We start from the raw sequence: 15,714 nt of genomic DNA on the forward strand, positions 1-15,714 counted from the left end.
ATACCCGAGGACAGCTTTCCAGAAATATCCGACTGGCTTTGTGAACAAGGAGACACCCCAATAGCGTATGACGCCCTCAAAACATACCTTCTGCAGCAGTACTCGCCGTCGCCAGCCGCCCGTATAGCAAAGCTTTTTCAGCTCTCGCAACAACCGTTGGGGGACCAAAGGGCGTCGCTTGCCCTCAGGGAAATGACCAGTATCGCTCGCCTTCAACCTGCCGCAGACGGCTCTCCTCGTGAGGTGAACCTACTTCGTGCCCTTTGGATACGCCGTTTACCCGAACCTGTACGCGCTGCCATACCCAATGTCGATAGTTTACCCATAAAGGACTTGATGACCAAAGTCGACGCCCTTATGGACAGCCACTTCAAGACCTCCATCAACGCCTCCACCCCTGACGAAGAGGATGCCTATTCAACGTCAACCGAAGCTGACATGAATGCCGTAGGACATACACGCCTACCCCGTGACGTGCCAAAGCGGCGACAAAGCCGCCCACCACCCACCAATCGCTCGCGCCCCAACGAACGACTTCTACAGCCACTTACTACCTCCCATCCACCACAGTTTTGCTACTACCACTTCAGATTCGGGGCAACCGCGAAGAAATGTGCCAAGGATTGTCAGTGGCCAAAAAACGTGTAAGTAGGCCATCGCTTGTGGTGGTGGCCTCCCATGTTTCTAATCTTTTCTTTTTACAGGATGCAGGAATGGGCGTGCGATTTTTGGTACACACGGGTGCTTGTCGTTCTCTTTTGCCAAGGAAACTCTTCAAGGCACGACGTAGTCTGTCTACATCTGCCGACGTCCGCTTGGTAGCTGCCAACGGATCTGCGATACCCACCTACGGTTACGAGAACCTCACATTATCGTTCGGAAACGGTAAATTCAATTGGAAGTTTCTCGTTGCTGACGTCACAATGCCAATCCTCGGTGCGGATTTCCTATCTCATTTCCACCTTCTGGTCGATGTCGCCCACCGACGATTGGTCAACGCAGACTCGTACTTGTCGACACCTCTTCAACCCGCCCCCTCTAACCTCGCTCTCCACATCAGCGCACCCAAGGATGCCTACGCCCACCTCCTCACGTCGCACCTGGAAGTTTTCCGTCCAGAACTTCGCCAAACGCCCACGATTCCTGCCAAGCACGGTATTTATCACCATATCAAGACGACGGGACCCCCAGTCTTAGCAAAATTCAGACGTCTGGCACCGGAACGATTGGCAGCCGCCAAACAGACGTTCGCCGAAATGGAGAAAATGGGCCTTTGCCAAAAGGCCTCCAGCCCATGGTCGTCACCCTTACACATCGTTCCGAAGAATGACGGCTCCCTCCGTCCGTGCAGGGATTACAGGCGCCTGAACATGCAAACAGAACCGGATCACTACCCCCTCCCAAACATTGCCGATGTGACCTCCTACCTGCACAAAGCGAAGGTTTTCTCTACGCTCGACCTCCTGAAGGGGTATTATCAGGTGCCTATGAACCCAGAAGACATCCCCAAGACCGCCATCACCACTCCGTTTGGTACATACACCTTCAATTACTCCTATTTTGGCCTTCGTAATGCTGGGGCAACGTTTCAACATCTCATGGATGGCATCTTAGGGGACCTCCCCTTCTGTGTATGTTATGTGGACGACATACTTGTGTTCTCCTCCTCAAAAGAGGAACACCTCCGTTACCCGCGCATCGTGCTCGACCGCCTGCAACAAAACGGCCTTGTAGTCCGGTAGGCCAAGTGTACCTTTGGCGCCAACGAAGTGTCGTTCCTAGGGCACCGTATCACTCCTGAAGGAGTCCATCCCCTCCCTGAGAAGGTAGCAGCCGTTCAGAATTTCCCCGCGCCCTCGACCGTCAAAGCTCTGCAGGAATTCTTGAGTATGATCAACTATTATCACCGTTTCCTGCCAGCCATTGCCGCCACTCTTGCTCCCCTCTACGCCTCCCTCAAGGGCAAGCCAAAGGGCCTGAAGTGGGGCCCCCTTCAAGAAGCAGCCTTCTGCAATGCAAAGAAGGCCTTATCAACTGCTGCGGCTCTCACTTTTCCTATCCCACACGCCCCTCTCCTTCTCTGCACCGATGCCAGCGACGTCGCTATTGGTGCAGTACTCGAGCAGGTGGTCAAAGGCTCGCCCCGCCCATTGGCCTTCTTCAGCAGAAAACTGTCCAAGGCAGAATCGGGTTATTCTACCTTCGATCAAGAATTGCTGGCGGTGCACTTGGCTGTCCGTCACTTTCACCATTTCTTAGAAGGTACGCCCTTCGTCATTCGCACAGACCACATGCCGCTGGTGCACGCCTTCACTCCACAGTCTGACGCCTGGTCCGCCCGTCAACGCCGACATCTCTCCGACGTGGCTGAATACAATTGCACCCTCCAATACGTCCCTGGGAAAATGAATCCCATTGCCGATGCCCTGTCAAGAAACACGTGGGCTGTCGTTCAACTGGGATTGGATTACAACGCCCTGGCTGAGGCCCAACGACAGGATCCAGAATATCAAGCATGTAAGACATCCTGCACGTCCCTCCGTTGGGAAGATTTTCCCCTGGAAGACTCCAACACCTCCCTCCTCTGTGACGTGAGTACTGGTAGACCGCGACCTTGTATTCCTGCTCCCATGCGCCGACAGGTGTTTGATTTCATTCACGGCCTTTCACATCCCTCGTGCCGTTCTATCGCACAGCTGCTGAAGGCAAAGTTCATTAGGCACGGCATTTCTAAGGATGCTAAGGATTGGGTCCGCGCCTGTACTTCTTGCCAAACTTCCAAAGTACATCGACACATGGATTCAGGAGTGGGCACCTTTCCTCAACATCAGCGTCGTTTCGCACACATTCACGTCGACGTTGTAGGCCCCCTACCCACATCACAAGGACATCGTTACCTATTTACCGTCATCGACCGCTCCACTCGTTGGTCTGATGCCATTCCCATGGAAACTGAAACGTCCGCCTCATGTACATCTGCCTTACTCTCTGGATGGATTTCAAGATTCAGTATCCCTGAGCATATTACTTCTGACAGGGGAACCACTTTCACCTCTCAATTGTGGACGTCATTAGCGAATCTCCTGGGCATCACCCTACATCAGACAACGGCCTACAACCCCGCTGCCAATGGAATGGTTGAACGTTTTCATTGCACCCTCAAAGCAGCTTTGATGTCCCGCTGCAAGGATTGCAACTGGTTTACTCAGCTTTCCTGAGTCCTCCTGGGACTAAGGACCATTCCTAAAGACGCCCTCGACGTCTCGGCAGCTGAAATGGTGTATGGCGACCTGTTGGTCGTCCCTGCCGAATGTTTTCCTTCTACAACCTCCTCCGACGATCTCCAGCGCATACGTCACGTTGTGGGAAAATTTACTCCGTGCCGCCAGACTTACAAGCCCCCAGCGAAGCATCACATACCAACGGACTTGCACTCTGCAACGCACGTCTTCCTGCGCAACGACACTAGCAAGCCACCACTAACGCCCCCTTACACGGGCCCTTTCCTTGTGATCCGACGCAGTCCGAAAGCATTCTTACTAAACATTCGGGGCAAAGAAGAGTGGGTCTCCATTGATCGTCTAAAACTTGCTTATCTTCTTCCAGATGACCCGCCTACAGTTGGCCTCTCCAGATCAGTGCGCCCTATTTAACATGTACAGTATGTCATTTTTAGGGGGGGAGCCATGTACCAACCGTGTGTCACACAATTGTACATAATTCCTTTTGCATAATATATATATATATATATATATATATATATATATATATATATATATATATATATATATATATATATATATATATATATATATATATATATATATATATATACATAAAATCTTCAATAAATATTATGCTTAGATTGAATATAATACTTATCTCGTAAATATGAGTAATAAAGCCTTAGGATGTTAGGATGTGGGACAACAATGCTGCTTTTCTAGATGGTAAGTCTTCGGGTTTTTTTTATGGAAGTGATGGCTAAAATATGAATAAATAACTACAAATTGGTAATACTAGTCAAATTATCGTAATTTTTGTTGTCAGAAAACATATAACTCGTCACTGAAACGAAGTGTGTACCTTCCCTAGTAATTAAAATATTTTCCTTGAACGATATATAACGGCGGCCATTAAAGATCCAATATTGCCGACTTTCAGAGGGTAAAAAAATAAAAACCTCATTTTGCAATCAGCATACCAAATCAACAAGAAAAGGCAAAAAACTCATTGTTGGCAAGCTTATCTCGAAAAATTACACGAGGATCTCTACTATGATAGTCTCCGTAGAAACAAAGAAAGGTGTGGTAAGGCAATAAAAGATACGATCATTATTATTTATTAAATATAAATAAAAAAACTCGAGATAGTGGAAAGGTTTTGAAAAATTTAAATTTTTGAGAAAGGTTTCCTACTAACGGAAATGCGAATGCAGGAAGAAATTTTGTGTAAATAAGAATATGTTTTTAAGGATTTCAAAGAAAAAGAAAAAAAATATATAAAAGATATTTCAAATAAGTTTCTGCTATAATCTAGCAATAAAAGAATATGTATCAAATGCATATATGATATCTAGGATGAAGCTATTCGGTACACTTGATAAAAAAAAAAAGTGAGGATAGAGGCTAATAGAAACTGAAACAATACAAAATTTGACCTCACTTTCCCTAGCAAATACTAGTATGTATATAACAATAAATGTTAAAACAGAAAATATAAACCTAGCAAGAAAAACATGATCATATGAGCTCAAAGGGTACAACACAGAAATATGTCCAGTGAGGAATATAGATATGTAAACAAATTATGTACATGAGAAACAACGATTAATGAATATAAAACATCTTCAGATCGGAAATAGCGGGAACATAGATCACTGATATCTAAGCTTTGAAGAGGCACACATGTTATTCTGCTCAAAATGAAAACATTCGCTGCAAGTTTGAACCTCTGAAGTTAAACGGTCTCATCAGCTATTGCCACAGTCTGGTCTGAGAGGAAATACAACTTCTAGAATACTATATAGTAAAAAGGATTTTGATCGAAAGTACATGGTTGTTAGAGTTTTCTGCATATCTTTTACTACGTATACTGTAGGTGGGTCGAGTCTCAAAGTATACTAATGCAAAGAATTGTTAGAATTATGACAAATTTTATGCAACATGCATGATAAATAACTACCTAAACTACGGTGCCAAAGATTCAGGAATAAGGAATTTATTAGACGACAAGATTTATCCAACAAATTAGGAAAAGATTCGGCAGCTGATGACCTGATTGAAGAATAATTAGTGTACAGTTAGTATTCTGATGAATATATGATGCTCTTAATGTCTAAATACACGATATTTCTTAACAAATGGTAGGTAAAAAATAGACTTAAATGCTTTACATTTGGCAGTCTCCCAGAGATAAAGTAAGTGAAATATAAGGGAGCCCGTGTTTTATATATAATATAAAGACTAAATAGGAAGGTACAAAAACTGTGAAAACTGTGCTTAAAGCAATGGCTATTCTTATTCCTCAACTTTGAAACAGACACATACAGACCCACAGATAGACAGGAATGTTGTATTACTCTCTTTCCGTAAAAATAAAGCACCAGAACAGGAAGAATTTGAGACAAGAACAATAGTTCCTAGATTGCGCTCCTAAGAAAAAAGAAAAAAAAAATGATAATCGTCAGCTACTTAAGAAATGGACAGAATAAAAACAAATAAGGACAACCTCCTTTCTCCAGTCATTCAAAATTATAGTAATTATGCCTGGAAATGGACAGGTGATTTCTAATCTCCCTATCCTTCCAAGTCTTCGTTTTGCCTTCGATGAACTCTTTCTCCTTCGGCCTTGTTTTTGGAGAAATGCAAAGTTCACTTATTGTTCGATAAAAAAGATTGAATTCTTAAAACGTTCCAGATTGGAAAGAAATGGTAGATCGAGATTGGCTGTTGGCCGGAAAAAGAAAAAAAATACATATGTAATAAAAAGATTCACAGCGAATAGTAAGATATGTGATAAAAAGTATGTTTATTATTAGCAATATTACTCGAAAATGAGTACTAAGCCATCTTTATCCTCAAATAGTCTACTCTTTTCAATAGGAGTGTACTCTGCCTCAAGTGTTTCACACGCTGTCTGCCTCATTGATAACAGAACCAGTTTAAGCTTGTCTTCACAGGCATGAGTCTGCTTCCTTCTTATGTAATTCTTGTTTGGAGCCTTTTGTACATATATTCGTTATCTGTTGAAATAATGACTGGCAAAATAATAATAATTCTGGAAATTATCAAAATGATTATTATTATTATTATTATTATTATTATTATTATTATTATTATTATTATTATTATTAGTTAACGGGTAAGATTATTGGGTCACCGTTGACAGGCTATAAACCTGCATCTTAACAGTGGATGACGACACCACGGAAGCTAGAAGCAGCCCTCCCAGAGAACCACCCGAAAACAAGCTGCCGTCTGCTCATTACCGCAGACGTCGGTAACGGAGACAGGAACATTCACCTCGCCTCTCATTTATGAAATAACGGCCAATTAGCAAAAGAAAAAAAAGATAAATAGCTCGAAGAGAATTATTAAAAGTATATATTTTTTTTTTTGGGTGGGGGGTCCGGTTCTTTCTAATTCATTTTCTTTATCGGACTCTATGCAGGATATTTAAATGAATTTCCAAGTAGTAAAAAGATTATTGAGGAAAGAAGGTCTAATAAATGGATATTATTGAAAACAATTTTGTAAGGAATATATCAAACCTCATATGATTAAGGACTTCCAAGATGGAGTCAAGCTGCTCTATCTTCCTTCAAAATAATTTTAGCTCCAGAATCTATACAACACAAATAAAAATGAATTATCAAAAATTATTCTCTAGTCTGAATTATTTATTATTTAGAAATGAAACTAAATTGATTAATACTTATTTAACGTAAATAATATTAGTAAAGCAAGTATTAAGTCTGAAAAAGTTAACAATGATATTTTAAGTTTTTTAAATTTTTCTTTTAAGAATGAGTTAATAATTGCATATTATGTTCAAGTAGGATAATCAAATACTGTATGAGTTTTACGTGACTGGTCACATATTTAAAAAAAAATAGAAAAACAAATCGGATTCCTACGACAAAGTTAGCACGACACATGGACTTTTCCTTTTCATTTTTTTTTTCATAAAAGAATTAGGCTTGATAAAGCATACAGCACAGAGTTTAAGAATTCCCTTGCGGTACTGCACGTGTTTCACGCAAGCTCAAACGCTGTTACACTATTTTTTTTTGTATATCGGCCTCTACACCTCATTGTTAACAGAACCTGTTTAAGCTTGACTATTCAAGAATAAAATAGTTTGAGTTTTTGTACCTCCTTTCTTCTGAAACTCCTATATTGTAGAGGATTAATAGTTTTTCTTGCATAATCGAGAGAGAGAGAGAGAGAGAGAGAGAGAGAGAGAGAGAGAGAGAGAGAGAGAGAGAGAGAGAGAGAGAGAGAGAGAGAGAGAGAGAGTGTATATGTCATCGAGCAAGAGGTAGTTAGTGTAATGGTTGTTTGCAGTGAGAAAGACTGTTAGTATAAATGAGATTGTTTGTTTATGTTTTAGCTAGGTTAGGATCTTGGTGCATGTCTTGGGTAAATGCTTATTTTGATTTGACTGCAGCCAGAGGGAGTTGTATGAATGCTGGACTATTATCATAATTATACTATTTCGACCAGCGTGGAAGTGTTGATTTATTTTTTTAACCGTATTTCCTCCCGTGGAGAACCTATTTTTGAATGGTGATATATAGTTGCTGACCTGGCCTGGAATTTATTGTATTTAGACTGCTCTTTTAGATTGTTCAACTGTTGATGACACGGACCGAATGAAATTCCGATTGCTGTTGATAATAATAATAATAATAATAATAATAATAATAATAATAATAATAATAATAACCACGACCTCAAGCATGGGAGTAGCTGTGGAAAATTGCCAACCATTGGACTGTTAAACACAAAGCTGTGTTAGTGTGCTGCAAAAGACAGTTGGCAGTGTGTGGGCGATTGTGTTGGTGTCATTATATATTATACAAACATAAATATTTTTGTGTTGGTGTGCTGTTTAATTTTAAGTTTTGTGAATTTTTTTGTGTTTATTTGAATGGTGTTAGTTTATTTTATAATTGTTAAATTTATGATTAGTTTTAAGTATTTTGATCGTGGATGGTTTTGGGTTAAGCGTTTTTGTTTTAAGAAATATAGTGTTAAGGTTATGTTTTGTTTTTTATGTCCTTTTTGTCCAAGAGTCCCGCTGCTGATAACGTAAGGGGAAAGTTTGTATTTGGGAGACTATTGTCAGTTAGAGTGATTCAAGGTTGTGTGGGTTGTTCTTGCAACATCCTGCCACATTATTTTGGCGCCAGAACAGGGACTGCCGAGCTGAGATAGGAAGCTGGACTGTTGGACAAGGAACTGCATTAGGATTAGAAATTATAATTAAAGCCGAAGAAAATGGAAGAAAAACTAAAGTATTTAAGGAGGAATTGCGATTGAGTAAGGAGCGAGAGGAGAAGTTGTTGTTAGAGAATGTGAGGTTGAGTTGTGAGAGTGAGGACATGCAAAGGAAACTGAGGGAAATTCAGGGAACTGTAGAGAGAGTGGAAGAGGGTATTGAGATTAGGATGCGAGAGAATGAAGAACGAATGGAGAAATGAATGGAAGCTATGATGGGGAAAGTAATGGGAAGGATAAAAAAGTTCATGGGTGAAGACATAGTCGGAGTAGTGGTCTCTGCTACTTGTAAAGGGTTGCTGGTAAAAGAAAAGGATAAGGTAAGTCATAATGGGAAAGGAAGTGATAGCGATAGTAATATCGATAGAGAAGTTAAAGGGACTAGGTATAGTAAGGATGAACAGAAAGGTGAGAGGAAGGATGAAAGGAAAGGTAAAAGCGATGTGAAGAAAGAGAAGGAAAAGTGTCAGGATGAGAGCAAGGATGATCGTGAATGGGTGAAAGCGGTGAGTAAGAAAAGGGCTAGAAAGAGTATAATTAAGGAAAGGAGTATGAGTGTGGATTTAAATTCCTTATATTCTAGAGAGGAAGTAGGAAACAAGAAGGAAGGTAGCAGTAATGATAGCAGCGAGAATGAACGTGATGTGTGCAAGCCTGCATTTATGAGAGAGGTACCTGGGTGTGAAAGGTTCAATGAGCATAGTAGTAGGGATATATACACGTGTTTCAAGGAGTATGAGAGGTATAGCAACGATAAGTATGGTGATAGTAAGAGAATTTGGTCTACTGAGTTAGGAGAATATTTGACTGGGTATTTGTTGACGATTTATGGTTTGATAATGAGTGTAGATGTTGAGTATGAAAGTGTAAAGAGGAAAGTAATTGACCAGGTAAAACATATGAAAGGTAGTGTTGGGTATAAGCGTAAAAACTATTTTGATGAGGCTCAAATGAATGTGGGTGAGGATATTTCTATGTATGTATGACAGTTACAAACGTTAGCAAGGAAGAAGTATGAAGATGAAGGTATAAATGAGAATAAGAAGTTAACCCTGGATAGGTACGGTGGGTCGTTTGCGACCCCGAGCGTCAAAAAAAAACAGGTTTTTCTCACGTGACTCACCCCCGTGACTGAATTTGTGGGTGATCGACCTGCAGGAGGTGTCTCCCCTACACGCTCTAGTAGTGTCCAGATGTGCATTGCTGTAGCTGTACTCCTTCCCCGATTTCTGAGACGCGTCGGGGTCGTTCGCGTCCGAGTTTACCCTTCTAGGGTAGTTTGCATAATTATCAAAGTTATTACGTATTATGAAATTGTCGTAGAATGGTGCAACTTGTATAGGTTATCAGTTGTGGAAAGTCTTGGTGGATTGTTTGGCTACCATGTGCATGTTTTTTTTTTTAGTTAAAATGTCGTTCATCACCACGAGGACCATTTTACCGCTAGTGCCCCTTTTTCATTTATTTTCATTTTTTTGCCAAGTCATTTTTCCGTAAGATATTGCCAAATAGTGTCGTAAAACTTTTGCTTGTTTAGTGTTGGAAAGTGTGTCTAGATGATCTGGCTACCCATGCATGACTTTGTTTTTGTTAGATACGACGTAGTTATTGGTATATTGGGTATTTAACTGCGGTTACCAATTTCTGTTTTTTTTCAATATTTGTAAAAATTACTACGTAGTAAGGAATTGCCGTATATTATTCATTTTTTTTTCATGTTTATGTGTTAGAAAGTGTGCCTTGATGGTTGGGCTAACACGTGCATGTCTTTTTTTTTATCTGAGATGTCGTATATTAGAATGTCGGGCATTTTACCGCGAGTGTCCCTTTTTAATTTTTTTTCATTTTTTTGCCAAGTCATTTTTCCGTAAGATATTGCGAAATAGTGTCGTAAAACTTTTGCTTTTTTAGTGTTGGAAAGTGTGTCTAGATGATCTGGCTACCCATGCGTGATTTTGTTTTTGTCAGATACGACGTAGTTATTGGTATATTGGGTATTTAACTGCGGTTGCCAATTTCTGTTTTTTTTCAATATTTGTAAAAATTTACTACGTAGTAAGGAATTGCCGTATATTATTGATTTTTTTTTTCATGTTTATGTGTTAGAAAGTGTGCCTTGATGGTTGTGCTAACACGTGCATGTCTTTTTTTTTATCTGAGATGCCGTATATTAGAATGTTGGGCATTTTTCCGCGAGTGCCCCTTATTATTTGTTTTGCATTTTTTTGCTTAGTCATGTTACCGTAAGGAATTGGCAAGTAGTGTCGCAAAACTTATATTTTTATAGTGTTGGAAAGTGTTTCTAGATGATCTGGCTACCCATGCCTATTTTTTTTTAGCCAGATATGGCGTATATATAAGTATGTGTTCGATTTTCCTGTGATTGCCATTTTTTCGTTTTTTCCCATTTCTTTCAAAATTACTACGTACTAAGGAACTATCACAGAGTAATATTTCATTTATATGTTTATTTGTCGGAAAATATGCCTTGATGGTTTACCTAGCACGTGGCTGAAATTTTTTTTTTCTGAAATGCCGTATATTAGAATGGCCATTTTTCCACGAGTGCCCCTTTTTATTTGTTTTGCATTTTTTTGCTTAGTCATGTTACCGTAAGGAATTGGCAAGCAGTGTCGCAAAACTTATAATTTTATAGTGTTGGAAAGTGTTTCTAGATGATCTGGCTACCCATGCCTATCTTCTTTTTTTAGCCAGATATGGCGTATATATAGGTATGTGTTCGATTTTCCTGTGATTGCCATTTTTTCGTTTTTCCCATTTCTTTCAAAATTACTACGTACTAAGGAACTATCACAGAGTAATTATTCATTTAGATGTTTATTTGTCGGAAAATGTGCCTTGATGGTTTGCCTAGCACGTGGCTGAATTTTTTTTTTCTGAAATGCCGTATATTAGAATGTTAGCCATTTTTCCTCGAGTGCCCCTTTTTATTTGTTTTGCATTTTTTTGCTTAGTCATGTTACCGTAAGGAATTGGCAAGTAGTGTCGCAAAACTTATATTTTTATAGTGTTGGAAAGTGTTTCTAGATGATCTGGCTACCCATGCCTATCTTTTTTTTAGCCAGATATGGCGTATATATAGGTATGTGTTCGATTTTCCGGTGATTGCCATTTTTTCGTTTTTTCCCAATTCTTTCAAAATTACTACGTACTAAGGAACTATCACAGAGTAATGATTCCTCTAGATGTTTATTTGTCGGAAAATTTTGTTTACTTTTTTTTTGATTGAATATCATCAATTTTTTTTAGCTAAAATATTGTTTTACATTTTTTTTTTCGATTTTATTTCCCTTCAAAAAAATATTTTTGGGTCAGAATTTTAATTTTATAGTCGTCAAATAATCGACAATTATCCAGCAACCCACCAAACAATTTGTATGCATATCCAATAATAATTAGATTAGTAAATAACACCTTGAAATTGACATACCCTTCCTACATTTCAAGTGGCAGATTAGGGAGTCTGAGTCAGTGTGGTTGGCGGCCATTTTGTGGACATATCCGAAGCGTAAGCTGCCCTATCTATATATATTCTTGTTCCCTATAGAATTTGTGATATTTTGGTATATTTTTACCTGCATAAATATCATATTATATATTAAATATATGTATTTTTTTACGGAATTTCTAAGTACTCAAAAAATTACCTTTAGATATGGCCCCTGATATAAATGTAATTTACAAAATAATGAAGATTTTTTTACATATTTCTATTTTAGAATAACATATGTTTATTCCCTAAAAAAATTAGCCACTTCCTATTTCATTTGGGTACCCAAAAAAATTCATGAAATTTGGACAAATTTTTTTGGCCAAAAAAAGTTACCCTTTTTTTCTCATTTCAGATCTTCACCTCCATGGGTCTGACTTCATCCAAAATACATCAAGATGTGTCCTAAACATTCAAGAATCAATTCCTAAAAGGATTTGTGTATATATGTATAAACTTTTTTTTATGAATTTTTATGTCAGGTCTTTTTTTTTTCTACTTAATTTTTTAAAATATTTATAATAAATAGTTTTTCTGCAGATGAGTAGTATTTATCTATACAGTTGTTTTAAGCATTCATTGAAGTTTTTTTTGGCAAAAGAAAAAAGGAGGTTACTGCAAAAACTGATTTTTCAAGAATTTTTTTTGGCGTCGGGGTCGTTCGCGTCCGAGTATACCCTTAAAGGGGTGTCCGAGGACCGTACCTATCCAGGGTTAATGAGGAAGTATTTGGTGAAAGTACCTGAGAATGTGTGTGAATTTATTAATTTTAAATGGAAGGAGAAAATGAGGTGGACGCAAGAGAGAATGACATGGGATGAAATACTAGAGATAGTTGAGGATTATGAGTTACATAGGTGCATGAAAGAAAGTAAATCTGTGAGTGTAAGAACTGGAATGGAAGAAAGTGTGCCAGAATCTGTTAGTTCTAGGGATGCTGTTATGAGAGGACCGATGAGGGTAGTTGATAGTGTAGTAGATAGGAGTAGTAGGGCAAGTAATGTTGGAATACCTGTAAGGGGAAATGAAGGGTTTAGGCAAGAGAATCAGTTTTGGAGAGATAAGAGTGCTAGGGCACATCAATGCAGGTCAGGTAGTTGTGTCCGTGAAGAGAACTGTTATAGGTGTGGGAAAGTAGGGCATAAAAAGAATGAGTTTAGATGGACGTTAGGAGCATGTTTCGGGTGTGGAGAGACAGGGCATCGTATTAGTGAGGGCAAGAAAGAAAAGATGGTTAAGTGTTATCGCTGTAGTATGACTGGGCATATAGCGAGGGGATGTAGGAGTAATCGTACGAATGTGATTTGCGGGAATTGTGGTCAGAATGGGCATTATGCAAGGATGTGTAGAGAGCAGCGTGCTAAATGTACTGAATGTGGTGTAGATAGCCATATAGCTGTGGTTTGTAGAAAAAGGGATTAAGCCAGCCAGGATGTTCAGGAAACTAAGTAGTCATAGGGTTCAACTGGGTGAGTCCTCCTGTGTGTGTGGAAGGAATAGGATCAATGTTCGTGAGAATGGGATGAATAATTGGTTGGAAATGAGTAAGTATGAACCTAGTATGCATCAGAAGTTAGGGCTAGAAAGTAAACAATTAGTGTTAGTTGAATATTGGAAAAAGAGGCGTTTGAAAATTTTAAGTGAGGAGAAAGTACAAGGGAAATTTTTAGGTATAGATAGGAATCTGAATATTCATGACAAGGGTGTAAATGTACAGGTGAGTATGGAAGATAAATGTGTTAATACAGATGAATCATGGCTGAGTATGAATGATACCTATAGTGTGTGTGACTTTTCCTCTGATGATGTGAAAGAAAGTATGACGAATGCGAGAATGAGAAATAGGAGAATGATAAGTAGTATGAATGAATCTTTTATTAAAGTAGAAAAGGGTTTTGATGGAATGGATGAACTGCTGATGGAAATAAGGGAGATTTTAAGGCCAGATGATAGAGAGGTAGATAGGATAGTGCATGATATATTACATGATAAGAGTACATATGAGAATCAGAATAGGACATTGAATGACAACGATATGGAAGAAGTGAACGAGAGAGTATATGCAGGCCCAGTTACTCGAAGAAGAGGTCCTGTTCCCAACTGCTACTGGGTTGTGAAATAAATTAGGTAAGTGTTGTGTAAGATGGATTTGGCAAAGTAAGGGGGAAGGAATGTGAAGGATTTATTTTTGTTTTTTATTTTTATTTATTTTTTGTTTGCCAAATCTAGAGAGAGAGAGAGAGAGAGAGAGAGAGAGAGAGAGAGAGAGAGAGAGAGAGAGAGAGAGAGAGAGAGTGTTTCAGCGAGAAAGAGGTAGTTAGTGTATTGATTGTTTGTTGTGAGAAAAGCTGTTGGTGTAAATGAGATTGTTTGTTTATGAATTATCTAGGTTAGGGCAGTGGTGCATGTCTTGGGTAAATGCTTATTTTGATTTGACTGCAGCCAGAGGGAGTTGTGTAAATGCTGGACTATTATCATTATCATATTATTTAGACCAGTGTGGAATTGTTGATTTATTTTCCGAAACGCAATTACTCCTTTGGAGAACCTATTTTTGAATGCTGATATATAGTTGCTGACCTGGCCTGGAATTGATTCTATTTAGACTGCTCTTTTGGATTGTTCAACTGTTGATGACCCGGACCGAATGAAATTCCGATGGGTGTTGATGATGATGATGACGATGATGATGATAATAACAATAACCAAGACCCCAAATATGGAAGTTGCTGTGGCCAATTGCCACCCAGTGGACTGTTAAACACAAAGCTGTGTTAGTGTGTTGCAAAAGATAGTTGGCAGTGTGTGGACGACTGTGTTGGTGTCATTATATATTATATAAACATGCATATTATGGTGTTGGTGTGCTGTTTAATTTCAAGTTTTGTTAGTTTTTTGTTTTTGTTTATTTGAATGGTGTTAGTTTATTGTATATTTTTTAGATTTATGCTTAGTTTTAAGTATTTTGATCGTGGATGGTATTGGGTTAAGCATTTTAGGTTTAAGAAACAGTGTTAAGGTTATGTTTTGTTTTTATGTCGTTTTAGTCCAAGAGTCCCGCTGCTGATAACGTAAGGGGAAAGTTTGTATTGAGGACACTATTGTCAATTAGAGTGATTCAAGGGTGTGTGGGTTGTTCTTGCAACATCCCGCCACAATATATAAGTTTGGTGTCTCTACAAATAAAATTCGTTGCATTCACAATATTTCTCAGTTACAACCATACGGCTTAATCTCTCATTATTAACCATGAAAGTGACAAGATCCCTCTCGCCATCGTCCTCACTTCCGTGACTTACAGCTTGATGATGCTGCCTTCTGACCCTAACTCTCCTATCAACACTACTCCTATGAAACTACAGTCCTTTGCTAGTGCAGAAGCATTTGCTTGGCCTTAGCACAAGGAGAGTAAATTCTATGAAGTAGACTATGTTCTCTTGGTGATCCCAAAGGACACATTCATGGAAATTTCTGACTGGCTTTGCGAACAAAGGAACACCCCAATAGCATACGTCACCTTAAAAATATACCTCCAGGAGTGAAACTTGCCATCGCCAGCCACCTGTATAGCCAAACTTTCTCAGGTTTCTCGAAAACCTTTTGGGGACCAAAAGGCTTCGTCTCCCTCAGGGAAATGACCAGAATCGCTTGCCTGCAACCTGACACAGAAAGCTATCCTCATTAGGTGAATTTATTTCA

At 39.1% G+C, this 15,714-nt stretch overlaps 1 protein-coding gene across 1 annotated transcript; it reads left to right on the plus strand.

Annotated features, from left to right (window-relative positions):
* Window positions 1–8,719: 8,719 nt before the first annotated feature.
* Window positions 8,720–13,437, plus strand: LOC137647913 (zinc finger CCHC domain-containing protein 7-like). Its single transcript, XM_068380863.1, has 3 exons — window positions 8,720–8,889; window positions 9,088–9,246; window positions 12,873–13,437. The coding sequence occupies exons 1-3, from the start codon at window positions 8,720–8,722 to the stop codon at window positions 13,435–13,437; spliced, it is 894 nt and encodes a 297-aa protein (XP_068236964.1).
* The last annotated feature ends 2,277 nt before the right edge of the window (window positions 13,438–15,714 follow it).

The sequence above is a fragment of the Palaemon carinicauda genome, chromosome 10, assembly GCF_036898095.1.
Source record: "Palaemon carinicauda isolate YSFRI2023 chromosome 10, ASM3689809v2, whole genome shotgun sequence".
Taxonomy (NCBI): Eukaryota; Metazoa; Arthropoda; class Malacostraca; order Decapoda; family Palaemonidae; genus Palaemon; species Palaemon carinicauda.